General features: G+C 35.8%; 1 protein-coding gene across 1 annotated transcript in view; it reads left to right on the top strand.

Annotated features, from left to right (window-relative positions):
• Positions 1-25,371, top strand: part of ADAMTS5 (ADAM metallopeptidase with thrombospondin type 1 motif 5) — a 46,931-nt gene extending 21,560 nt beyond the window's left edge. The window contains exons 3-8 of the mRNA XM_033089074.1: positions 1,737-1,904; positions 10,920-11,203; positions 12,631-12,814; positions 13,185-13,360; positions 15,148-15,323; positions 18,361-25,371. Coding sequence (XP_032944965.1) covers positions 1,737-1,904; positions 10,920-11,203; positions 12,631-12,814; positions 13,185-13,360; positions 15,148-15,323; positions 18,361-18,919 — 1,547 coding nt within the window. The 3' untranslated portion in view covers positions 18,920-25,371. The remainder of the gene's footprint in view (positions 1-1,736; positions 1,905-10,919; positions 11,204-12,630; positions 12,815-13,184; positions 13,361-15,147; positions 15,324-18,360) is intronic.
• The last annotated feature ends 1,601 nt before the right edge of the window (positions 25,372-26,972 follow it).

Genomic DNA, 26,972 nt, shown 5'->3' with positions numbered 1-26,972 from the left:
AAGATTCTACCTTGGAAAAGTGCAAGAAGCACAGAGTGCATTCTCAACACGTGTTTGATGGACTAAGTAACTTTAAGCCATTTTGAATAGGACATGTATGAAAGGCTCAGTTTTTCTGTGAGCTCTCTGGTTCCCTGAAAAACTCAACATACCACTCCGAAAGTGGGTGAGCCCCTGCCAATATCCCTTTGCATGTGATCTGGGACATACTTTACAGACTGTGATGCACATTTATGCTACTGACCAAATAAAGTGTGAGTGCTGGTGGGGGGGTCTTTCCCAAAGAAAACGTACTAGCCTAGTAAATGCTGTTGAAGTAAGTAACTGCCTAAATAGCATAAAACGTGGAGACTTTGACGGTCACCAAGCCTTAGCCACCTCATTTCAGCCACAACAGCAACCAGCTGCTCAACGCACAATTTTGTTATGAGGTGTTGGTGATTTAACAAGTTGGCCAAAAGCAGTTGGAATACAGTGTGAAAGATTTCATCTCTGTTGGGTTTTACTGATGCACAGTGGACTTTTTTGGCAGAATGGCAAAAGTTCCTGCCTTTGGCCTTCAGAAACCCATAGAGAATGCTGTGATCACTTTTCTGTAGGATTTTCTACATTCTTTTGTAGTGATGTGTGTATGAGTCTATAAAGTTTTGCAAAAAAAGGTACTACTAGCAGAATTTCTTGCCTACCTTTTGGAGTTTCTACAAACTGCTATCCTAGAGTTATTTTTAATAGCATTTTAGATTTGTTGGAAAATGTCATTTTTTTTCGTTGACTATGTGAAAATTAATCTTACGTAATAAAAACGATTTTAGTTGATTTATGAGAATGTTGCTCTGTACTCTGGGATGTAGTATCTACGTTGTAGAATGCAGATGGCAGTGGCAGGGATCGCAGAGAACGTGGTTGGGGGGTAAGCACGAACACCATCTAGCTGAGTGGTTTTGGACACTCACTTACCTTCCTACTTTTTTTGCATTCTCTTCAAGCTCTAACATTCCATGATGGGCATCTTGGTATTTTAGACATTTTTAAAATGGAAATGGGTATATTTTTAAAGTCTGCCATTCATTTGTTAGCGTAGTAACATTCACAACTGACTAAATAACAAAAAGAAATGAAAGGAAGAAACAAGCTTACATTTGCATGGAACCGGCAAGTTACTAAATTGCCTCCTTTTTCTTTCCCACCCTAACCCCCAGTCATCTCTTCTATAGCTACCTATTTACTTAGCCAAGAAAATAGAAGTTAGCTACTAAGTATTTGCAATCTGTAGAACATTGAGTTAAACACAGAAGTTTCAACCATCAATGGGGCGAAATGTTCTCTGATCTCATGGGGATTATGGTTGATCAGATAAAGTGGAAAATTAGACAAGTAATCATAAGACTATGTAGTGAGAGCTATGACATAACCCTATAGCTGCCTTGCAAATTCTAGATTCTAAATAAGGCCTTGTTTCTACATATCATTGAGCATATGTGATCCAGATGGATTATGGGAACATCCACTCCTTAGTGTAATTTTTCAGGTTTCCTCTAAATGTTCACCAAAAGGGACCTCTTCCAACTACATGCAGCTTTAATTTCCCTGGGGGCCTAGTCTCTGCGTGAGAAGACAGTTAAAATAAACTCATATACTATTGAATGAAAAAAAAAACAAGTGCTAGTATGATTGTCACAGAAAAGTGGAAATGCAAAACCACTCATTATTTGCACTTCCTATACCTTCTCCCTTAGGACATCTACTTGGCCTGTCTCATGATGATTCCAAGTTCTGTGAAGAGAATTTTGGTTCCACAGAAGATAAGCGCTTAATGTCTTCCATCCTGACCAGCATTGATGCGTCCAAGCCCTGGTCCAAATGTGCTTCAGCCACCATCACAGAATTCCTGGATGATGGCCATGGTATGTGTTTTTAAGGACAACATAGGCTCAGAAAGAAAATGTGTGATTAGTACAAGTTTGATTTCGTTATATCCTCATGCCATTCACCTTGCTTTCTAAGACAATGGTTATTTAGATAGTGTAAAAAAAAAGAAAGAAGGAGAGAGGGATGGAGAGAGAGAGAAAGGGAGAGAGAGAGAGAGAGAGAGAGAGAGAGAGAGAGAGAGAGAGAGAGAGAAAGAGAGAGAAAGAAAGAAAGAAAGAAGAAAGAAAGAAAGAAAGAAAGAAAGAAAGAAAGAAAGAAAGAAAGAAAGAAAGAAAGAAAGAGAGGAAGAAAGAAAAGGAAGGAAGAAAAGGAGCAAGTAGACTTTCTGTTGTTGTGTAATGCCAACATCCTTGGTGGCATTATAGCTATGGTATTTTTGCTTTTGAATTGAGAAGTTCAAAAGAGAAACAGTGTGGGAGACCACACAGAATGCCTAGCTAGTGCCCTGAAAGCCTGGCTTTTATTCTCTCTTTCACCACTAGCTTCCTGTGAGAATGCTGGCAGACATCTTGTTTCCCTGCTATTAATATGACTCTCAGCATTATTTGTTACATGCCTATGATAGGGGTGTGGTTAAGATGTAGGTGACAATTCTGTCAGATTCTCTTTATGGCAACATAAAGCCAGGAAAGGAAGCTCTTGAGATTTGCATTCACATGAAGAAGTCATCCTGACAGCAGATTCTCCTGAAAGAGGAGTAAAAACTGCAGAACTAAAATAGAAAATCAATCAGAATGATGAGCAAACACTTTAAGAACTTCAAAAGAAAATCTTTGGCTTTCTCATTTAAATACAGTTCAAGAGCGCAGCATATTTTATTAAACCCTGGATGAGTGCTGTGATTATATAAAAATACTAAGGGAGTCACAGTTGTTAGAAATAATAAATTCTCACCCTGAAGTAGTAATCTTTGAAACAAGCAGTTGCAAATTTCCTCGCACTTCTTATTACTTTAAAATACTAGAAACACAGGAGAATAGACTCATTAGACTTGGAAGAGAACTTCAGAAACCACTTAGCTCAAGTTTCTCATATTACAAAAATGGACATATTCTCGTTTCTTGTTTTTCTTTCTCTTACAATTTGGTTGAATTGAATACGACAGAAATTCTTGATCATAATTGTCCATACATTGATCTCATGATATACGGTTCAAAGTTGGATCAAGAGAATGTGTGATAACCGTTTTTTTCTTCCACAAAGTTTATGGCTTGATATTTTTGTAATTTCTCAGTGAACTGCCCATCTTGAACTTTGGCTACATAATATTAAAACAATTGAAAAGTTCAATTCATTTCACACAAAAAGAAATTCTGCTACATAGTTTTTTGGGATCTTGTAGGCAGAATCTGTTCAGTAACACATTTTTTTGGTCTGTTAGTGGTAATGTGTTATCTAACTGGGATTTTTAAAATGTCCTATTCCTAAAAATAGTCCTAGTTTGGTTTAAAATTTCCCTTAATACAAAAGGCATGTTCTTCATTGATTAAAAGGACATCCTGATATCTCAAAGATTTAGAAATAAGACTAAGAATCAATGTATTAAGCTTTTCCTTTAGACTAACAATAAAGTAGTAATTTTCTATTCAGCTTAGTTTACAATGTGGATTCAATGCTGACCAAATCCCCAAATGAATGTTTACTGAATCATTTGCCTGTCTACACTGGTCAAGTCGATATCGAATAAAGTTCCTCTTGGGTGGAATCTTAATCTCCATTCCACGATATTACTTCTACTGGTTTTTGTTTTGCTTTTTTTTGTTGTTGTGCAGGCTTTCTGAAAATGAAATCACATTAACATTTTATTTCAGCATCACACGTTACACATTCCAAAAGGTTGAGCTCAACTTTGAATCACTAAATGAATGGATTTAGTTGCTAAGGCAGCAAATGCTTATGGCTAAAATGGGACCAATTTTTTTTCCTGTGCTAGTATTAGGTCAGTTAATTACAATGCTGTGCAGAATTTTATTTCTTTTTGCCATAATTTTAGAATGATTCATTTATTTCATGTTTATGGAATTCATGATCTTACTTTCTGTGCAGTAAATATACTCTCAGTATTGTTTTCATTTCTTAACATTATTTCTGTATTTAAAAGAGTCCATGCTCAGTTTTTAAAATTTTTTGCAACCTATTTACATATTTTATAAATTTCTCTGTCTTTTCCAAAAGACCTCATGGTAGATGACAACCAAGATCATGCTTTAAATTTTTTTTTCAATCGCAGTTGACATACAGTGTTATATCAGTTTCTGCTATACAACAAAGTGATGAGACATGTATGTAACTTACAACGTGATCCTCAGCTACGTCTACTTACCATCTGACACCGTACATAGTTATTACAATATTGTTGACTGTAGTCTCTATGCTGCACTTTATATTCCCATGACTGTTTTTATAGTTGCCGATTTGCACATCTGAATGCCTTCCCTTTGTCACTCTTCTCCCCAAACCCCCTCCCCAATGGCAACAATCCTAAGAACATACTTCTAATAGAAATAGATCCTATTCACATACACTGATAAAATCTTATCTGAATTTCCCATTTCTATATATTAAATAAATAAATTCAATTATCAAAATTCTTTGGACAGCTCATTTTCATAGTTTATCCATTAATAAATCCATTTCATCAAACCTAAACTTTTTCACTTTTGAATATGTTAGATAGGGAGTCTTGTGTTTTAACCAAACAAAAAAAGTTTGATTTTATCCTACACTGAATAAAATAACTTCAGAATGAGGAGAACCAAAGAAAGAAGATCCTATGATACAAGGGCAAAACTTAGTATGTTCATTTCAAAATAGCATGCGCAGGTACAGGATTAGAACAGTGGAAACAGCAGTGCTCTCTGTCACTTAAATGTGAATTCAAATAATTTAATAACTTTTAAATTGCCATCAGAGAAACTGACTTAAGTCAGTTTAAGTGTTTTGAGATGGTTGAGGTTCTGACATTTCCACTTCAGAACTTAAGAGAAGCTCAAGAAGAAAGTCAAAGTCCCAGACAATGGAAAAACAAACAAAAAATACACGTTTGTTAGAAAACTAAACTGATATCATGAAACCATGTCATAAAAACCTTTCACATTACTCATAGGGAGCGACACAGGCTTCCATTCATAGCCCACTTATTCATATTTAGTAGAAACAGTTCTACTATCATTCTCTTCTAATTTTCTAGGCCATTAACAATTTCAAACAATAATATAGTTATGGAGGGGGTACCTTTCATTAGACAGGTGAAATGGGAGAAAAAAAAATGATATCAATTGACAATAAGGGAGAAACCAGAAAAACTGTAAGAGGTAACCTTAAAACATTAAAAGCTCAGAGGTCTGACACCATTTTCCAAAAGGTAAAAAAACCTATCACACCAGCATGATTCGTGAAGGTACCTCTATAATTCAGCATGATACAAAAATCAATGCTCACAAAAAAGTGATTTTGCTTCATTTAGGAAGATTAAATTGTGATACTAATATAAAGCCAATAAAGTAATTGCTATTTTTAAGTAGATAATCTCACAAAATTTATACAATTTTTAGATGGTACCTAAAGAATTCATTATCTGGAAAAACCTATTTATGGATAATAGCTCATCCATCTCTCTCCCACCTCCAGCAATGCTGGAGAAATGAGGTCTTAGAGTACAATTAAATTCAAATCATTTGATTTGTTTTTAAAATTATTAGCCATAAGTAGCCCGACATTTGCAGCACTCAACCAGTGCCAAATTTAAATCCATTAATACTGAGTGTTTCCTGATTTAGTTCCAACAAGAAATATGGAGCAATTAGGTTATGGCTGAAAAGTCAGTGTGCACTCTCTAAAATAACTGTGCCTGCAGATTTGTGATTCAGAAAAGGAGAAGCCATGTCTCATGGGGACCCTCAGCCCCTGCCAGCCTGGCCAAGATACTTGAAGACATTCTGCAGTGTTTATTCAAGTTAGCTCTAGGCAAGCTGGCTAGGAGTATGATCCTCAAAAATAAAGGTAAGCACTGGCAGAAAAATTGTGCAGTGAAAGCAGGCTATTGAATTTCTTGTCTCAAATGCTTAATAACTGTGAAGCCAAAAACGATAGCTGTGTCTGCTGTATCCCTAAGTTGACAGTGCCAGGGGATGAGAAAGGCCACCACCTAAGGAGATACAATTTAAGAATACCTGTGACACAGCCTGCTGAGGAAAATCTATGGACAGCTTTGAAAAATTAACACGTAGTATATTTCAAGATCTGAGTTTACAGCCACTTACGGAACAAAGAACTTTGGAGATGAAATTGTATTAGAAAGTCAGGTCTTTGAATCTCTTGTAAGTATAGACTATAAAGCTGGTCATGTGATCTGAACATTCAGGTTGTTTTTTTCTGAATCTTGATCAAAATGTATTGGCATAAGGTTGTTCATAAAATCCAGATTATGTTTTTAATATCTAGTGCATCTATAGTTATATCCTGTTATTTACTCATTTCTTTCTTTCTTTAATTTTTAAGGTTCTTTTTTTACTTACGTATACTTGGTATACTTACATTAGTTTCAGATGTATAATATAATGATTTGATACTAATATACCTTACAGTGTGAACACCCCACTAAGTCTACAAGAGTTAACATTCAGGTTTTAAGATAGTCCTCATCAAATTCAAAGCTCATTATTGTAGTATCTTGATTTTCACCATAAATATGCTCTTTAACACAGTCTGCAAATAAGACATATTTTTAAGTCCATGGTAACCTGTTAATCCTCTTGGCACCACATCCACTAAACAGTGGACCTAATGCTTCTAACAGTTTCACAAACAGACCCCTTGAATTGTTTTTGGTCAGGAATGATTGTGCCTTCGTCAATGCCCCCATTAGTTTATTTGGCAGTGGGCGCATAATGCATCAGTTCCTCTCTCTTTTTTAAAAAATTTTAATTATTTAATTATAGTTGACATTCAGTATTATTTTATATTAGTTTCAGGTATATAGCATAGTGGTTAGTCATTTCTATAATTTATGCAGTGACCCCCTGTCCCATAAGTCTAGTATCCACCTGGAAACATCCACAGTTATCACAATATTATCGACTATATTTGTTATGCTATACCCTACGTCCCCATGACTATTTTGTAACTGCCAATTTGCACATCTTAATCCTTTCACCTTTTTCATCCAAACTGCCAACCCCACCTCCCATCTGGCAACCGTCAGTTTGTTCTCCATATCTAGCATCATCAGTTTCTCTTTTAATGTTAGGCATTCAGATAAAGACTAAAATAAGAGTTGCAGAGCCAGGGAGATGATGATAGGATGTAAAAGGGGAGAGTTTGCAGTGTGGTTAGGCTACTTTGAATGAGTTTCATGAGAAACATTAACTGATTTCTCCTAGACCATGGATATTTGGGCCAACATTTAATTTCCTACCTGTATACTGAAAAGGAAGAAAGACAGAAATAAATAGCTACAGTGCTAGGAATAGTGGGAAAAAATTAAAAGAATAAAGAACAACCAACCTCAATCATGATAATTTCATTAATCATTAATATGAAAGGCAAACAGTGCTGGTAGTCAGATATAAATAACCAAAGTTTTATCAGTCCCATTTCCTGGAGGCATGGCATACTTTCCATCACCCTTTAGTGTACCTTGTGTCAGTGGAAAGACCATCTTTTCCTTTATTTGTCCATCGCAAATCACTGCATCTTACTTTTTAATTTTTCACCTTGCTTGTACCATTTAGCTTAATATGGACAGTAAAAACAAACATGCAATATATACACATTGGTATTGTCTTTCTTTTAGAAACCATCCATTTATATGCACCAAATGTTAAAACAAAAGGAAGGAAGGAAAGGAGGGAAAGAGAAGAAAGAGAGAAAGGAAAATGCAACTTGGCAGTTGATGGAACAGAACAAACAGACAAAATGTTGGCAGCAAGGCCCAGATAGGATTTCAGACTAGGGTGAATTAAAAAACATGTGAAGTTGATATGAAGAAGTGGTTGAGAATAAAAGTAAAACAGATTAAGAAAAGTCAGCAGTAGACCAGATGCTTTTAGAGGTCAACATCAATGACAACAAAAGATTGATCAATTTCCTCTTTTACCCCTCCCCCCAAATACATATTTTTTAAATGGAAAATCTATATCCAATCCACTATTACTTAGATTTTAAATATTTTATACTGCAAGATTCAGAATAAGGCTCTTTATTGATTTTTTTAAATTGTTATTCTGTGGTACAAGACTGCCATTTGTAGAGATGTCTGTATCTATTTTATAGCAAAAGGACATAATTCAAATAGAGATGAAATCGATAGACTATATATTTCACGGTAAAAAGAAACGCATGCAGCAACAAATCCTTGAGAGCATTGGAGTAATACATTAATGGCAATTCTGAAATAAATCATTTTATTTTAAGAACAGGTCATCTCCAGATGACCTCTAAGGGAAAACCAGATAGCTGAGATACTGTATTTTTAATAACAAAACAAATTCATTATTTAAAAAAAAAAAAGAAAGAAAACCTTGTGCTTTGGCATTAAGCTTCGTAAAGATAGTCCACCTATTGAAATCTCCTTTTCAAAACTGATTTCAAATTATTTGTATTACACATTTCTTTTTGCTTATCATCTACTAGTGAAGTAGGATGTCGGTGGCTTTGCATCCATAGAGAGGTGGTGACTTATTTTGGCTGGAGATAAACCAGGTAGACCTATTCCACATGCACCCAAACATGAAAAGACTTTCCAGCTAATATTTCGTTTCTCAGTCTTATGGTCTGTGCTTTTCAGTAACATTTTAAAAAAAATAAAAAAGTGTCTTAAAACAGCACTTTTGAAGAATTGGAACACATTCTTGCTGTCTCAGAGAATTGTTGACAGTCTTCTAACATGAGCAGTCTGTTGAGTGTTCCCTGGTTTACACAATGCTCTTTTTTATATAGCAAATAAGATAACTCTTTCCATGGAGTTCTGAAGTGCCTAATCTTACTCTGTTTTCTAAACAAAGCTTGGTGTGAGGTTTTACTATCATTCTTTCCTATTGACTTGATGTTGATGTTTTTCTTTTAACTTGATGTTTTTCTCCCAAAGTTCTCTTTGGCTGGATACTTACTTTTAATGCTTTTCCTGGCTTTCCTTAAGAAGCTTTACCTCTTCAAACGTTCTGGCTCAGAAGTTAAATAGGAACTTTGCTCTTTATTCATTTTCATATAATGCCTCCATCACAGATTGACAAATTCTAAGATATTCACTTTGAAGAAAGTTGAACTTTGTAGTTGTAAAAACATTTGCAGTATTTTAAAATATGCTGAATATTTAATTTCTCAGTGGAAAGTAGGATTTAAATATGATTTTCTTTTGTTGAATAAAAGAATAACTCAAATACATCTAAATGGTTGTTACATATGTTGGGCATAATAGCAACTATCATTGTTTTGGATTTTTCTGGTCGCCTCTTAGATCTTTGTTAGCTAATTTTACCCTTACGATGTCACAGTGAGAAGAATAACATTTCAGAGCTTGAAAGTAAATTAGGGAGAGGTTAACTAACTTAGCCAAGAACACTCAACCATTTAGAGTTTCGCCAGAATTAAAGTTTAGACCGGGTGTTTCTACCCTTAGACATGATATCCACCATTTAAAAAATTCCTACACACACTTGCCCTTCAGCAATAAAACAAGAAATCCATCTGCATGGTAAACAGAGGCAAGATGATATATGATGAGGTTGGTAAGCTCTGAGCATGAAACCCAAATAGCTACGTGAGCTATCTTTATGTTCCTCAGTTTTCTTACCTGTAAAATAAAGCAAACAATAGAATCTGCTTTGTAGAGTTCTTGTGAGGATTAGATAAGCTAGTACGTTTAAAGAACTGAGAATAGTGTCAGTGTCTAACAAATGTTTGTTATTTTTAGTACTATTAATAATCAGCAGGTAAATCCTAAAATCAAGTAAAAAATACAGAAACACATGGACAATATGCATGCTCCCATATTCTGGGTGAAAATTAATGGTATTAACTCACTGAGCAGGGATTCTTAGGAAAGCTTTTTGCGGGGAGGTGAGCCACGTTTCCAGTTCTGAATTTGCATCCTCAGTGCGTGTGCCGTCTCTATGGATCCCCACCTCACTATATACTCCCCATATTACTCTGCAATGAGAGCATCAACTTGTTGGTGGCAGACACACTCCAGACACCCAATAAATACTAATGGCAATAAGTAACTGACCCAAAGGGTAGAAAAAGAGAAGAGGAACAGATGGGCCTCGATTCAAATTATCAATGATTAATTTTCTTCTCCTACAGCTCCTTTATTCTGTGACTCTTGAAAAGTCATTATTAAAATTCTTGTTAGACTGAGAAAAGCAATTTAGTTAGTCTATTCCTTTACTTTATTGGGAGATCTTGAGGAGTTGATCAGACTCATTTTTTTTCCCCAACGTTTGCTAGAATGTTACAGGTACTAACCAAATATGTTGGGCGTAATAGCAACTATCATTGTTTATTATTTGTGGAATTAATGGACAGGGGACCTCAATGGGCACATGAGGAAGAGGTAAGTTTGAAATAGAGAATGGGTTATCAACAGAGTTCCAATTCTGTTCCTTAATGTTGTAAATGCTTATTTATTGTTGTTGTTTTATGTCCATTATCTATTTCCTCTCGATCTATCCCAGGTTCTTTTAATCGTTCAGCACAATGGTCATTTTCACAACTGATTATTACAAAATACTTTTATTTATTCATACCACTGCCATCATTATGGATACCCCAGAGCACATTACCCACTGGAAATCCTGGAGAGTGTTGGGGAGCACGAGGAGGCACCCAGCCTCGTCCCCCACAGAGCCCCTTCTTTAGGGCATCACACTGCAGGTCTGGGGGTGCATCACGCTTCAACACCAGCTGGAGCGTTTCATTTTTAGATCCATGGTTTTAGTACTTTGCAACCTAAACCCAGAACAGGGGTCAATCTTGGTTATTTTCTTTAGGTAACTGTTTGCTAGACCTACCTCGCAAGCAGATCCTGGGCCCTGAAGAACTCCCAGGACAGACCTACGATGCCACCCAGCAGTGCAACCTGACCTTCGGGCCTGAGTACTCAGTGTGCCCTGGCATGGACGTTTGTGCTCGCCTGTGGTGCGCGGTGGTACGCCAGGGCCAGATGGTGTGTCTGACCAAGAAGCTGCCAGCCGTGGAGGGGACACCCTGTGGGAAAGGAAGGATTTGCCTGCAGGGCAAGTGTGTGGACAAAACCAAGAAAAAATATTATTCAGTAAGTGATTTTCTTGTCACGCAATGCCTGGAGACCCAAGACCTGAAGTACATTCCTGTCACGTGTGGGGACTGTCAGTGGAAGGCTTTATTTCCTAGTTAAAATTTTTTTTTCTTGAGAGGTCATTTTACTGCTTCCTCCTCTAACCCCAAGAGCCATTCCCAGTCATCAAAAACTGGAGAAAATGCAGGTCAGAGTTCCTCCTCCCAGTTATGTCCTGTAACAAAAAAGTATATCGCCCAGGTTCTGTCTACTTGACACTCCAAGGAGGTCCCACCCTTTGGAACTTGACCGTCATACTTCTCTTACTAAAGCTACCAGAATACATATATTTAAATGCAGTAAGACAAAAGTGGTAGAATTGTCGTGTGGTCTCCCTACATACTTGGTGCGCTCCACAATGGTCCTGTTTTCTCCCTCACAGCAAGTTAATTATCTTTAGGAGCTAAAGTAACCTGCACTTGCTCCAAGGAAAACCTTTCACCCTCCCCCTAGAGCCCACTTGCAGGTCAGCAGCTGCACCTTAATGTTTAAGGCCCAAGCGAGGCCTCTGTTCACTCTCACAAGATTTTAAAAGTCGCTAGAAGATCATGGACACATGCATGTCCCCTGTGTCTTCTAAGCCATCGCACAACCCAGCCTTCTCAGATACCCTGACGCAGGCAGTCAGAGAACGTCTTTCACACATTCCCCCCAGCAAAGGAGTTTATAAGTGTCTTCCTTTTGGAGTCTCTCAGCTTCCTACTGCAGGGTCTCCAGAGTAACACATCTGGGGTGTCATAGCAGGGTTCTTCAATTCCTGTCGTGTGTGTGCAGTTCAGTACCTGTCACATCTCCTCTAGGGTGAGGAGGAAGATTCTAATTTCATTAGGAATTAAGCCAAACCCAGGTCAAATTGGCCGAGGGCCTGTCACAGACAGGATGTGTGATGTTAACAATGGCACTACAGAACTTTAGTGTTAAAGAGGGAGAAAAGATACAAGCATAACCCACTAATGCCTGGTGTCATGCAAATCCTTTAGCATCATACATTTTGTTAAAGATGCAGGATCAGGGTGGACAAAATGCTAACCATGGCTCAGTGGTTAACAGAATAGTACAATATCAGAAGGCAGAATTTAAGTTAAAATGGTCCAGAGAAATGAGGAGTTAATCCTTGCAGCGTGCTGAGTATATAGGGTGAAGCGTTTAGAGCCTCTAGTGCAGGAGTTGAGGGGTGGGGGAAGCAGCAAAGATGAATTGCTTAGAATTGGAAACGTATTATCATTCCAGAACATTCAATACCTATGACCACGTTACATTCGTTGAAAATTTAACTCTATATCTGTGATGATGTTTCCAGTCACTGAATGCAAGTGATTTCCAAATGTATATTTTGAATGTTTTCTTTCCTCTGAGTTAGAATATTTTCTATTTGTCTATTTCAGACATCAAGCCATGGCAACTGGGGGTCCTGGGGGTCCTGGGGCCAATGTTCTCGCTCATGTGGAGGAGGAGTACAGTTTGCCTATCGCCACTGCAATAACCCAGCCCCCAGAAACAATGGCCGCTACTGCACAGGAAAGAGGGCCATCTATCGTTCCTGTAGTGTTATGCCCTGCCCAGCTAACGGTACGCTGCTCCCAGGTGTCGGCAACCACCGCGTGTCCCGTGTAATTTGTATTCTGGCAGTAACAAATAGGGAAGGTTGGAGAAATAGCTATTAATCTTGTACTGCACAATTCCACCAATGTGCAAATCAACAACAAATGCATGAGTGATTTTAAATGATTACTATACACAAGTGAGTATTCAGGGACTAGGAAGAAAATCATTGCTGGTTTCAATTCCGTATATAGTAAAAAACCTTCAACAGTAGTGTGTAAAGAGGCTCTGGAAAGAAAAGGTAGCATCTTCTCCTTCAAATGAATTATTTAAAGGCACAAGAATATATGTAAGTTTCAGAACAGTAGAGTAATAATGTGATATGTTTGTTTTTTAGGTAAATCTTTTCGTCATGAGCAATGTGAGGCCAAAAATGGATATCAGTCTGATGCAAAAGGAGTTAAAACATTTGTGGAATGGGTTCCCAAATACGCTGGCGTCCTGCCAGGGGATGTGTGCAAACTGACCTGCAGAGCTAAGGGCACCGGCTACTATGTGGTGTTTTCTCCAAAGGTAAGTGCACACTCTCTGTCCGGAAACAGTCGGCAACCTCTGTGGCAAGTATTTGGTAGAATGAAGCCTGCAGATACCAAATGCAAACAGTCATTATTTGGCGGTGGCTGGATTTGGAAGGGTTTTATTTTTATCTCTATCATTTCTATATTTTCAAACTTTATACAATGCATAAAACTGATTTTGTAAACAGAACAAGTAAATGTTTCAAAAGCTAGTTTTGAAAAGTTCAACTCTCTGTCAAGGAAGGTGAGATGTGACCTTAACTTCAAAATAGCCATGAAAACAGCTAGTATTTCTTGGGCACATTTGTAAAGGGGACTATAAAGCAAGAAAGCTTTCTGTTTTTCTCTCGTTTACTAAAGAACTCCTTAGGTGACTCATGAAGAGATATTTCAAGATGGTCGTTTCTGACCAAGATTTTTTTTTCTTTTTGGGGGGGCAGAGGGATCCAAATATTCATTTACCAGTAGTGCTGATAAGAGCAACAATCAGAAAGAATCTAGGTGTGTAACAATAAATGATTGGTTTAATAAATCATGCACAGTATGCATTTGAAAACTGTATAGCCTTTAAACATCATTTTGGAAGATAGTTGAGCATGGTGATGCGCCCTTGATGTGAATCGGTGTCCCTCTAGCTGTACACATTATGCACGTGTGAAATTATCCCTTATTTTTCACAGAATTTTTTTTTATATAATTGCAGTTTTATTTCTCACAATCAATGTTAGGCAGCAATTTAAAATACTGTTTATGTAATTTGCAAACAAGGGCTACATTTAAAACCACCTCTGTAACTGGCCTCCAGATATTTATGACACTAATAAAAAATAAGTTAATGTCTAACTAATGTAATTTTTTCAGTGTTTTATTTTTTAATGCAAAATAATACATTTTCATTTTAAATGTTACAGAGAAATAAAAACTAAAACATCACCTGGGAATATAACTCTTTGCAGAGCTGTTAACCTGTTGAAGTGCACTCTACTTTAACTCACACACACACACAGTCACACACATAAATGAAGAGTTTTGTATACATGCAAGTACAAAATACGTCTGTTTATTTATATATATGACATGTTTTCTATGTACACTTACATGCACAAACCACAAATACTCCATATACATACTATTTTATAGCGAGCTTTATGAATATACACTAATTCTTTCATTCAGACATATTCAGTCTCTTCCAGCAAGCATTTCTCACTAACTTCCCCAGACTCCTTTTCCTACACTAATCTGTTTGTCTCAATTTCAGCATCTGATGGTTCGACACAATAGGGAATGCTTTCCAACCATTACAAGGTTTTGGATGTCAGGTTTAGATTTTCAAATTTATTGCTATAATAACAATTATGCAACAAAGAAAGATCTCTGTGCTCTTGAGCTTGCTCTTATTCTGCTCTCCACACAGTGATACACAGTCTCACACGCTAAGTGAAAAGATCACTTCTATCTGTGTAAAAAGGCGAGACTATACAATGGGAACATGTTATGCATACGGAAATGAATACCCTGGGTGTCCTAACACATACAGAATTAAGTTCAAGAGAGAAAGTACATAACCCAGATTTGTCCCAGATCTTATTTCTGCCAAGATGTCAAGGATTTTTCAATTAGATACTCCTGGAAACTATTTTTGGTTCTTTGTTTATTTTTCAATGTATTATCTATTGCAATCACACTCAAAACTCACAAATCATAACTTGTTCTTTTACCTAGGAAGCCAAGTACCTGGGCACAAGTATTTCCCACTGCTAATATGTTTCTCATGTTCAGGTGACTGATGGAACTGAATGTAGGCCATATAGTAATTCCGTCTGCGTCCGGGGAAGGTGTGTGCGAACTGGCTGTGATAGCATCATTGGCTCAAAGCTGCAGTATGACAAGTGTGGAGTATGTGGAGGAGACAACTCCAGTTGCACAAAGATTGTTGGAACCTTCAATAAAAAAAGGTAATGTGATAGAACAGTTGGCCGTATACAAACTGAACAAAGCTTTAGACACTTGCAAAATTGATAAAGAAGGACTCATGTTACATCACAAGCCATCTGTGGGAGGAGGGCTAGCAGGGTTCTAGTAGCACATTACGAATATGAGAAGGAGAGGAGATAAAGAAAGCTCTGGTCATCGAGTGGAAACTCATGGAGCCTCTGGCAGCAGGTAAAGTGCAGTGGCCGTGAGGTCAAGGTCTTCTAGTATGAAACCTGAAAAGAAGTCGGTGAAAGTCAACTGACTTGCAGATCTATCATTCCTGCAACATAATTTATGAAAGGATGGCTGATTTCCATCTTAAATATATATATATATATTTATATATGTTATATAAATTTATATTATATTTATATATTATATATTTATATATTATATATTTAAATAATATATAAATAATATTAATATTATATAATATATATTATATAATATATATTAATATATATATTATATAATATATATTATATATTATATAGATTTATATATTATATAGATTTATATATTATATAATATATATATAAATATATTAAATATATATTTAATTAATATATTAAATATATATATTTAATAAATATATTAAATATATATATTTAATAAACATATTAAATATATATATTTAATAAGCAAATTCTCATTGGGCTCTATTCTTAAAAAAAAATGTTTCTCATTGCAAAATGTAAGTTAATTGCTGTAGTATAGACAACAATTCCATTTTTACTATCCTGGTTTAAATCTATTCTATAAAGAATAAAGTCTGTTTTCTGCTTCTTCTCATAGTCCTTTATTATATTCTTGCTTTAAATATGTAAGTTTATGAAGTCCCAATTTCTGGCATAAGATATTATGTTATCAGCAAGGGTGGCCAAGTCAGCAAAAGAGTCTGCTGGATGCAGTGTTGTTTTCCTTCTTCACCAGAACACTCTTAAGCTGAGTGGTATCGGGCCAGCACACCTGCAGTCTTGATGTATGGGCTGTGTTGTCTTTAATTGGAGAGTAATCGAGAACCAAGTTAACAGTGAGGATTTATTAAACTAATTACATGCCATGTTAATGTAAAAAGTATCTTTGATATGATAAAAATTGTATGGCGGAAGAATTCATTGTGGATAAAAATAGGCATTGCTACTTCTATTTGCTAGTGATGTAATAATTATTCATCTAATTGTGTTGGACCATCTAGGTCAAAAGCCCTACAAGTCCAATTATATTCTTCATTTTATATATATTTCAAAGACACCTTAGAAATGATCAACTCTAACCTTTTGTTTTATATATGAGGGAATGGGGACTCTGAATGTTCAGAACTTACCCAGTTTTACATGGCTGGGGACTGCCAGGGTAATGGACAGTGTAGACATGTCAGGAGGCCTGTGTTTTAAGCCTGGCACTGCGATTACATTAGCTCTGGAGTAAACTTGTTCAGATACTTTAATATACCCCCACTTTATATGCTTTTTATGTAAGATAAAGTATCATCTCCAACACTCCTCCTGGCTCTGTTTGAAGCCACTGTAGGTTTGATATTGGATATTAAAAAAAAAAAAAGAAAAGAAAAAGAAAAGTCCTGTAATGAAGTCTAATCCAAAGTGCATTATAGAAAGTCAAAATAATGGATCAAGTTGCACAGATAAGCAACATCACCAGCGGTGCATCTTCTCTCTTCAGCACAGTGGGAAGCTCTGACATTTGTCTGGCAGTCAGTTTAGATCAGATGCCCAATAGACAGGGGCTTCCCTGGGGAGGAGCCTCCTCTCCAAGTCAGAAGAAGTGCTTGAGTGGGAAAAACACACTTGTATTTTCAGTATATGAATCAGTTGCCCCAAACCTGTAAACCTGAGTAAGAATTTGAAAGTAAATAATTACAGATGACACACATCAGTCAAACTGCACGAGCAAGTTATTTTTTTCTTTTAAATAATGAGGATGGGAAAAATTATGGAGACCTTACTATGAAATTACTTACAGAGGCAAATATCTTGGCAAAAGATAACTCCTTCTCCCTGGCATAGTCCCCTGCTGCTTAATTAGCATTTCTGTCCTTGCATTTTCTGGAGGTTTATGGGTATTACAGATATTTATGCCTTTGCCATTTTCCGGAGTCAATGATGGATCATGAGAGACCTATCTTATTTTTACACCCACCATACAGCCTCAGTCAATCTATCCTAATGCTTTGTGGATATGAAGCATTCAGGAAATTTGCTAAGGCATTAAAGATTTTTTTTTCCTTTGATGATAATAGTAAGCTGTGGTTACCCAGATCAGAACTTTATGCTCCATTTTCTGTCCTGCTGAGTTAATCCAGCATTCTAGTATAAATGGAAGCAGAGGCCCTACTCTGTCTCAAGTTCCACAAATAGTTAAATCTGTGATCCTCCAACTAGTCTATGTGTTGGAAACAACATGAAGAGCTCCAGAAGTGCTGTGCGGCCTATGCCCCATCCTGAAAGATGGGGATTTAATTGGTCTGGGGTCTTGGGATTAAAATTTTTTAAAGATTTCCAAGTGATTCTAATACTAGAACAAGTCTGAGAAACATTAATGTAAAGACATTTTATGAAATTGAGGGCAGATTTATGTTAGTTTGTGTTGACATATATCCCATTTTGTGCCAGAACATAAAATAGCTTTGTAAAGATGATAGGATTTGATGCATAATGTTTTTGTAAATCTTGAAATAAGTTAGTATAAAATTTTAAATAAAGGTGGGGTGCTACTATCATCCAAATTTTGAACATCATAATAAAAATGCATACAATGATAATGTACCCAGAATCCTATTTTGCTTTAAGAAAATTAATTTTTGAAGCCAATTTTGAGCTAATTTCCTAAATACATTAAAACTTTGTATTAAACTAAGGTAAGATTTTTAAAGAATTTATATTTGTTTACCTATTTATTAAGTGTTTACTTATTTTTTCTTCTCTCTTTCCCTACGTCTATGTCTCTCTCTCTCTCTCTCTCTTCCCCTTTGTCCCCTATGGGAATTCCTGCTTCCAGTAAGGGTTACACTGATGTTGTGAGGATCCCCGAAGGGGCAACCCACATAAAAGTCCGACAGTTTAAAGCCAAAGACCAGACTAGATTCACTGCCTACTTAGCCCTAAAGAAGAAAAATGGTGAGTACCTTATCAATGGAAAGTACATGATCTCCACTTCAGAAACAATCATCGACATCAATGGAACAGTCATGAACTACAGCGGCTGGAGCCATAGGGATGACTTCCTGCATGGAATGGGCTATTCAGCCACGAAGGAAATTCTAATAGTGCAGATTCTTGCAACAGACCCAACGAAAGCATTAGATGTCCGTTACAGTTTTTTTGTTCCCAAGAAGTCCACTCAGAAAGGAAACTCTGTCACTAGCAATAAAGTGGGATCACACACGCCACAGCCGCAGTGGGTGACGGGCCCATGGCTCGCCTGTTCTAGGACCTGTGACACGGGCTGGCACACCCGGACGGTGCAGTGCCAGGATGGAAACCGGAAGTTAGCGAAGGGATGTCTTCTCTCTCAGAGGCCTTCTGCATTTAAGCAATGCTTGCTAAAGAAATGTTAGCCTGTGGTTTTGGTCTTATGCAAAGATCAACTGGATGATTCATCACTGATTGGTTGTGGTGAACAAGAGGTCTACCTAAAGCATAGAAAGTCACGCTTCGGTGTTGTCGTCGACAGGAGTCCGATTATGGGCAGAATCTGCTCTCCGTGACCAAAGGAAGATGTGCACTATTTCATGTGACAGTGGTGACCTTGGAATATAGAAAAACTTGGCAGTTAGTGAACACCCCCTAGGCCTAGCAGAATGAAAAAACCCTGATGAATGTAGAATCAGGCGACATTTGAAGATGGCAGAACAGCCCCCACCCTTGTCACCTACCTCTTACAGAATGTCTTCAAAGGCATCATAATCATTTTTACCCATAATACACAGTAGCTTATTTTTACTGTTTGTAGATATATTCTCACTTGGTATGTCACTTTATATCACTTGGTTCTATTAAAAAAAATATATGTATATATATATGTATATGTGTGTATATACATATATATTTCTATATAAAAAAAATGTGTTTGACCAAAGTAGGTCTGCAGCTATTTCAGCTTCTTCCAGTTTCCAGAAAAAGCTGTGGATATTTTACTGGAAATTACGAACTTGCTGCTGTTTTAAGAAGATTTAATATACTTTCAGACAACGGAGATAAAATTTTAGTCAAAAACCATTTTGACAGCCAGCATCTTCTGAGAAATTCTGAAAAGAAAAAGGATCTCAGCGTATTTAGTCATTTAAATACATACACAGATCCATCTTCTTAAACCTTTGACGGCCTGTATTTTTTCAGGCAGCCAGCCAAATTAATGCATAATTAGGTTGTAGAAGTAGTGTTTGCGTGTGTGTGTGTGTGTGTGTGTGTGTCTGTGTGTGTGTGTGATCGGTATTCAAGAGTCTAAGAATTAGTTTCCTCATGTTAAAATTTAAAAGGAAAAAAGCATACTTCACCATATTTTCAATTTATATTTTCACAATTGCTTTCCCTTTCTATGGCTCTCATCTTATATCTCACAATGTGTAATATACATGCAATACACACAGCAAAGAGTTTTCTAATCACATTCAACACTTTCAAAACTGGTATACCTCTTACCAGCAAGCCTCTAAAATGTTTGTTTTTGCTTGTTTGTTTTGTTGAAGGGTTCTGTAAAACCTATAATGTTTTGTACTTCTTGTCGACTTAGTTTAATAAGAATATTAAAGATCACTTAGTAGTTAGCCACATCTAGAAGTGATTATCATTAATGTGGCTAGTGCAAAAAAAAAAGTGGTTAATATCAATAAGACTGTTTCCACATCATATAGGCAATAATTCCTTGTATTTTTTAAAATCCAAGTAAATGAATACTGCACTTAAGATTTTTCCCAATTGGAAAGCATTTGGTTGTATCAGTAAGTGTTTGAGTGATGAAATGTGATGATTTTTGAGGTTTGTTGCTTTTATTTCCATAGCCTGTCTAGGTAGGTTATAAGATTGAATAGTTAGACATGAAAAATATTTATAATCATATGCATAAAAATTGCTTTTTAGACAGTAAACTGTATCCCTCCACCCCAGAAAAATCCAAGGTGTTTCATTGCATTGGGATTTCTTTTTCTTTGTGAAGTATCACAAAGCCACTTATCTTTATAAAATTGTATAATAATCATACCAAATGTGCCTATGGTGAAGAATTGCATATGAGGATGTTAGGGGACCATTGTTTGAGTCCCCTTAAGCTCATGAGAGTTTATTTTTATTATAAGATATTTTTAATATAAAAGAATTATGTAATTGATCTTGCTATATCACATTCATTTCAGTGGACCAGGAGAATGGGTGTCTCACTGCTTTAAGTACTTTCTTAAGAAATTATTTGATAAAATAATGATTTTACAAAACTGATAATCATCTTTCAGATTTTCATAGACTGACTTTGCTTGAAACGTGGTCATTTTTTCTTAATAAATGGTCAGTTAGACAGATGAGGCCTATACAAGACTGGTTGGTACCCTGCATGTGATGGAGGTCAACTAGATATCAGAGCAGGCAATAAGGTCATTCAAATGAGTCAGAAAAACAAAATTTAAATCACGCTCAGAATTTGACTATGCAGAGAAAATTAATAGAGAGTCCAACATTACTTTTTCCAATTTTCAAAATAATTTTAATCAACTAATTCAATTATGACAAACTTTATTTTTATCTTTTGTGGGTATATTGACGGCAACATTAAAAGATAATTGAAGAGTGAACAGGATTGTCTCCTACTCTGCTTCTCTATACTGTATTCATAGATTTTTTTAAAATATGATTTATCAATGATTCATTGTTCCCCCAAATAATGAAGTTTTACACTTTTCATTGAAACAATCCTAGAGAGCTTAGAACAAATAAACCACTATTCCATGCCTTTAAGGAGTTTTCTTTAGTGTTTTTTGGATTTTTTTCCCCTGCATATCAATAGATTGAGTAAGGAATATATGTCTAAACTCTTGAGAAAAATGATTTAGACTGGAAACTAAAATTAGAGAAATGGAGTGTTTGGTAGATATAAAGAATGATAAGCAAAGGGAAAATCCTCTATAATACAATCTAATTCAGTCCAGTTTGACTTTGAACTATTCCTTTCACCTTCCCATAGTGGCATCTTGAATAAAGAGCCTAGGATTCATGATGCTAGGTCCTACTTTCTCAAAAAAGAGATTTTCTGAAAATGCTCAGGTTAGTAAGAATCTAATCTCACTCACAAAACTAAACACTCTAGATTAAGTTTCGTTAAGTACACAGAGAATCCAGAAGAAAATAACATTTATTTCTTCTAGAACAGACAAGGTCAAATTAAGCCCTGCCTTGTTGTTTAGAGATTTAAGGGCATAGCTTTAATTTATTCAACAAATTCAATTTACTTTGCCTTCCTGTGGAAACAGTTTTATCCCTTCAAACTAAAAATTAAGGGATTAATCACAAACAAACAAAAAAGTTGCAGCACTGAAAAAAAGTAATTTATTGTTTTTGCAACAGGTATGTGAATTTGTGTGATAAAATTATTTATTCTTTATTTAACAAAAATATGTGCAAATTCTATATTTAAAATGTTTTGCTGTTGTCCTACTTTTTAATTTATGCTTCATGTTTGTGTATAAATTACACTTTGTGAGTTTACATAATATGCAGCACTGGTTGCTTTTGTATTTTTTTACAGAAAGCTTTGTGTGTGAAACAGGTGTTTATGTATATATTCCTCATGTATCCTTATTCTGATACTATAGTTTTCCTTTCTAAGGAAATTTTAAATTTAGTCTTTCATGATCAGTAGTGCCCATTATTTGTAGTTATATTAATAGGTCTTTTAGTTTCCATTAATACTACGTTTTCCAAGTCACAAATAAGAAAAACACTTATTCAAGCAACTAAGGTCCACATTTTAAACTTGGTACATGGATAGCCTGGAAGCTTCCCATTGAAGCTAAGACACAGTTGAGAATCAGGTCCATTCATTTCACTGATAAACTTGGACAAAGAGTTGTTGATGGATTATATCAAAGTCGTGTACACATAACTTCCAAGTGCTATCAATGACAATAAAACCAAATTTTGTCTTTCGCTGCTTTAGAAACACTCTTTAAAAATTAACATCATGTAGTCTTTAGTGTCTATAGGAATCTACAGAGAAGAGTACACATGTTGGATTTAAAGGACTCAAATGTTAGTCATAACTTTCTACAAATGTGCCACCTCCATTGATAAAGTGTGACCTTTTACTCCATTGGTAAAGTGTGACCTTTTACTACTACTAATGAATCTCATGGAATCATAATAGGATTTGGGGTTAGCAGGGACACCTCTGATCATATTAGCTTGCCTCTGACAGATTTCCATCTGGTCACCCCAGGACACACAATTGACCAGATCAATCTCTGGCTCTGATGTTTCTCCCATTGATCCCTCCCTTATTAAGAAGGTCATTATCCTGGTTTAGGTGAGAACAGCAGCCCAGATTCAAAGAAGCACAGGACTTGTGCCATGACTTAGTGTTCACTGTTTGTAAAATAAGATTGAATTAATGATGACCAAATCATGCCAAGAGTTTACGGCTGAGTGTGAAATCTCATTGGCACAATTGGTAATTATTATCAATCTATTTATAATTAAACTTGAGGCCATAAAAATGTCTGATATTTTTTAACATTTCAAAGCTACAAAATAAATGAATAACCATGAGTACAGAAATGGTCATCCAAAACTGTAATAGAACCAATTAGAGGGTCAAGGAGATGTATTATTTATACACAGAAAAGGAACTTGTATGTTTTCTCTTATTTTTCTCATTTGCCAATAATCTGTAGTTTTAGGTTGTCAAACAAGTACATCAATTTAACTCACTAGTCCACTGGAAAAAAAGCAATCTTCCTAATAGCCTACCCTGCTAGCATGAACTACAGAAAAGACTTCTCAAGTTACAGTTTTATGAAACACATCAATCAATAATGCTTGTGTTCTAATAATTGTGTTCTAGTCAATTAATGTATGGGGACATATTGAAACAATATCGGTGCATTAGTGAAACAAAAAATGGAAATAGACATGGTATTCAGATCAGAAAAGCACTTAATCTGACAAATGTCTTTCTGGTGCCATGATACTATAACTTGCAATGTAGAGTTTGTGGAAAAAATAAAGGAATATGTTGTTAGAAGATGTTGATTTTAAGAGCGAATAGGACTGAAATGTATGTATTAGTCAATCCAGTTAATTGCACACTCCTAATATATTAGCACTTTAGCAATAAGTCTGCTCTCTGTGGTCCTCACCCCCCTAGCATCACCAGCTGGTCCACGTGGATGGCCATAGATCAAATGGAAAAAACAATAATGGCTCATTATCCTACAAGGCACTGCCACATCAGAGTGCCCTCAAGTCTAACACTGTGAGGAAAACTGTGATTTGTAAATAAAACAGAGCATTCTTTTTTTTTTTTCATTTTCCTTTGGTACATCCAATGAACAACTAATTTTTATTGAGGTGCTATCATCTTCAGTGATCAACTGTCAAATGTGGTATTTCTGAGTTACTATTTTATTCTACATGATTTTTCAATTTGCAAGAAAAAACTCAAGTTGTTTTCTTCTTTTCTTGTTTGGTTTGTTTTGTTTTTTGTCAAGGCTGGGCACGACTTGATACTCAAGGTTAGGGAAATAGCATCTAATGGTCATTTTGATCAGTAGTGTTCGGTGACATAAGCTGTATGTACATCGAGGATATTTAAGGTGACATCAAAACTTGAAGAGTGTCAGGCTGGAGTAGCATATTTTTATATGAGTCACGTTTCATCACTTACTAAGACATCAGCATTCCTTTCAAACATTCCTTTCAAACACACTTGTTTGGTTCTTACATACAAACAAAATTTTGTGTGTATTTGGCCTGACTTTGTTTACGCTTTGCTATATTTTATGTCCTTAGTAAACATTTGGCTTCTATATCTGCCTTTGCTTTAACAATTCACAATGTATTAGAAGCACTTCACCCCATACTGAGAGCATATTGAGAATAGAAGATTACACTGCGTGTGACTTTGTGAGGTTAGACTTTTGATTAAGAAATATATTACTGTTTCCGGATGGTGGTTATGCATTACACACTTAGGCATGACATAAATGTAGGAAGTGACAAATACTGCTTACATTTTAGTACGACATATTTGTCAGAGAAAATCATGCACATGCTTTGTAAATAGATTGCAGCAAACTAAGCAAATTGGCTTTCAAGGTTGAGTAAAATATTAAAGATTTACATGTTGCTTATAATGCAAGATGTAAAATGTACTCGTAAGCTTCTTTCTACTCTCAATTTTCCAGAAGTGATGATATTTTTTCAGTAAAAATAATGCAGTTGAAAAACCAAAAATCTTGGAAGACTAAGATGGGTCTCGTTTAAAATGTCTCTTCAGCTTTGGCAAATTTCAAACCTGAATCAACGATTGAAAGTGTTAGTGTGTTTTCTTGCCTGCATTCCACAATAGTTCTGTTATTCAGGTAAACCACTTGAACTGAGTCATTTGGGATCTTTATTGTAATATTTTTCATTGAGAAACAATATCCTATTTTGTAAAGCATTTCCCTATGTGTGACTTTAAACTGTAAAATTAAACATTGGCTTTGTGGTTTCAGTGGGCATAATAAATGTAATTGTAAACTAGGTTAAAGTATGTACTGCATATAATATGTTTTAGAGTTGAAAACTATTGTCCACTTAATTTAAATATTCTCATAACAGCAGTAGGACCAAATCAGGTTTTAAGGAAACTCGAAGCTCCATGTAATTTCTACCATCCTTCATCCACTTTGGCATAAACAATTAATGCTTTCTCTGTCTTAGAGTACCATGGAACTACTGCTTCAAGTTTTCTTAGCAGATTGCTACCCCTAAGTCTGTCTAGTGTCAAAATTCTGGTATTAAATTAGAAACAGCAAGCAACATAATCTACCTGTTTCATGTTTACTTTTCTAAAGATACATGTTTTTTTTAGATATAACATTAAAGAGTTAAGATGATAATGCATGGAAATTCAAAAAGAATTGACATTCACTAGCAAAAGCCTATTTATTTGCTAACAAATTTATGGTATTAAGGTTCATAAGATATCAATTCCTTCTAAACCTGAAATCATTACTGGTTAGCATACATTGCAAACATTGAATTTGTCTTTCGTATCAAGTAATATTTCATAGTTGTGTACTTTAAATGTTCTTCTTAGTAGGATGTTTACTTTTCAAAGAAATAATTTGCAACACATATACTTTTAAAAACATTGTATATAAAAAGCCATCATACATGGCTAAGATTTGTCAAACATCTCTCTGGGTCAGTACCTGTGGTAAACACCTCACAAACTTTCTCCCACATGTTTCTCTCCATAATCCTTTCGACCTTGGTCTTGAGATTCCAGTATTACAGGTGACTGTCACATCGTAATAACTGTTAACGGTCACCTAGAGGTGGCCAAGTGCCAGGCACTGTTATAAGCACTTTAGATATTTATTATCAATTATTGGCTTCTTTAAACACTGAGCCTTAAATTCTTATGGACCATGAGTCTGAGGGAAGCACTGTAGAGTGGATGGAGGCCTGTGAGATTGGAGAAATGAGGGGAAGTGTTTAGGTGCCTTAATGTGTGGGCCCCCTGTGTAAAAGCAAGAGACGTCCTTAAATTCCAATAAAAATGGCAAGGAAACTCTGGAGAATCAGGCAAGCACTGAAAGTATACAAAGGACTGTTGTTTAAGGAGAAAGAATTTGATTTAGAAAACTAGTAAATTTCTTGAGAGGATAAAAAAAAGGAAAAAAAAACCTATGGTATTTAACCTTACAAACTCCTTCACGGCTAATAATGAGCTGGTTCAGACAAGGTCAAAGACATAAAAATTATCTTGGGGTGTTGGGGGGAGCTTTTAGTTTAGACATAGAATGAACAAAGATGGTTAGAAATGGAGGTATAGATGTTTGAAAAGTCCGAACTGTCTTTAATTCCTAGATCCTGTGGGGTGTTTCTTAATATATTATTGTTTTATCTGTTCAATTAAATTCATGTTTTCCCACAGATGAATGATTATGGATCTTAATATAGACACAAGTGAAGGGGTTGTTTTTCTCAGCTTTCCTCTATGGCCATTTCATAGGTAGAGAAGCAAATCCCAGAATAATTAACCCTCTGGGGTAGTTCCCAGGATGGAGGAAGATAAGCAGTCCTAGGACCCCATTTTAACATGAAGTCATACTATTTGATCTTTCCAATTCTAGATGCCCAGCGTTTTGTCTTTCTATTTCGGCTTTCATTGGAGATTACGTTGACTTGGAGTTATAGACATTTTACTGTTGTTATTTATCATTAAGCGCATCTAAATCTTGGAAAGTAGGAAAGTGTGTTTCTTAATTGCTTATAAGTAGACTCATTCCAGAAACAGTAGCTAAACTAGTTTTAGGTTAAAAGAATTCTTCATCTGCCAAAGTGTTGAGAACCACTTAAGTATTTATCCTTTAAATAAATCCGGTACCGACTGGACATTGCAAAGAATGTACT

Source organism: Rhinolophus ferrumequinum, chromosome 2 (assembly GCF_004115265.2).
Source record: "Rhinolophus ferrumequinum isolate MPI-CBG mRhiFer1 chromosome 2, mRhiFer1_v1.p, whole genome shotgun sequence".
NCBI classification, from domain to species: domain Eukaryota; kingdom Metazoa; phylum Chordata; class Mammalia; order Chiroptera; family Rhinolophidae; genus Rhinolophus; species Rhinolophus ferrumequinum.
This window is presented reverse-complemented; position numbering and strand designations above follow the sequence as displayed.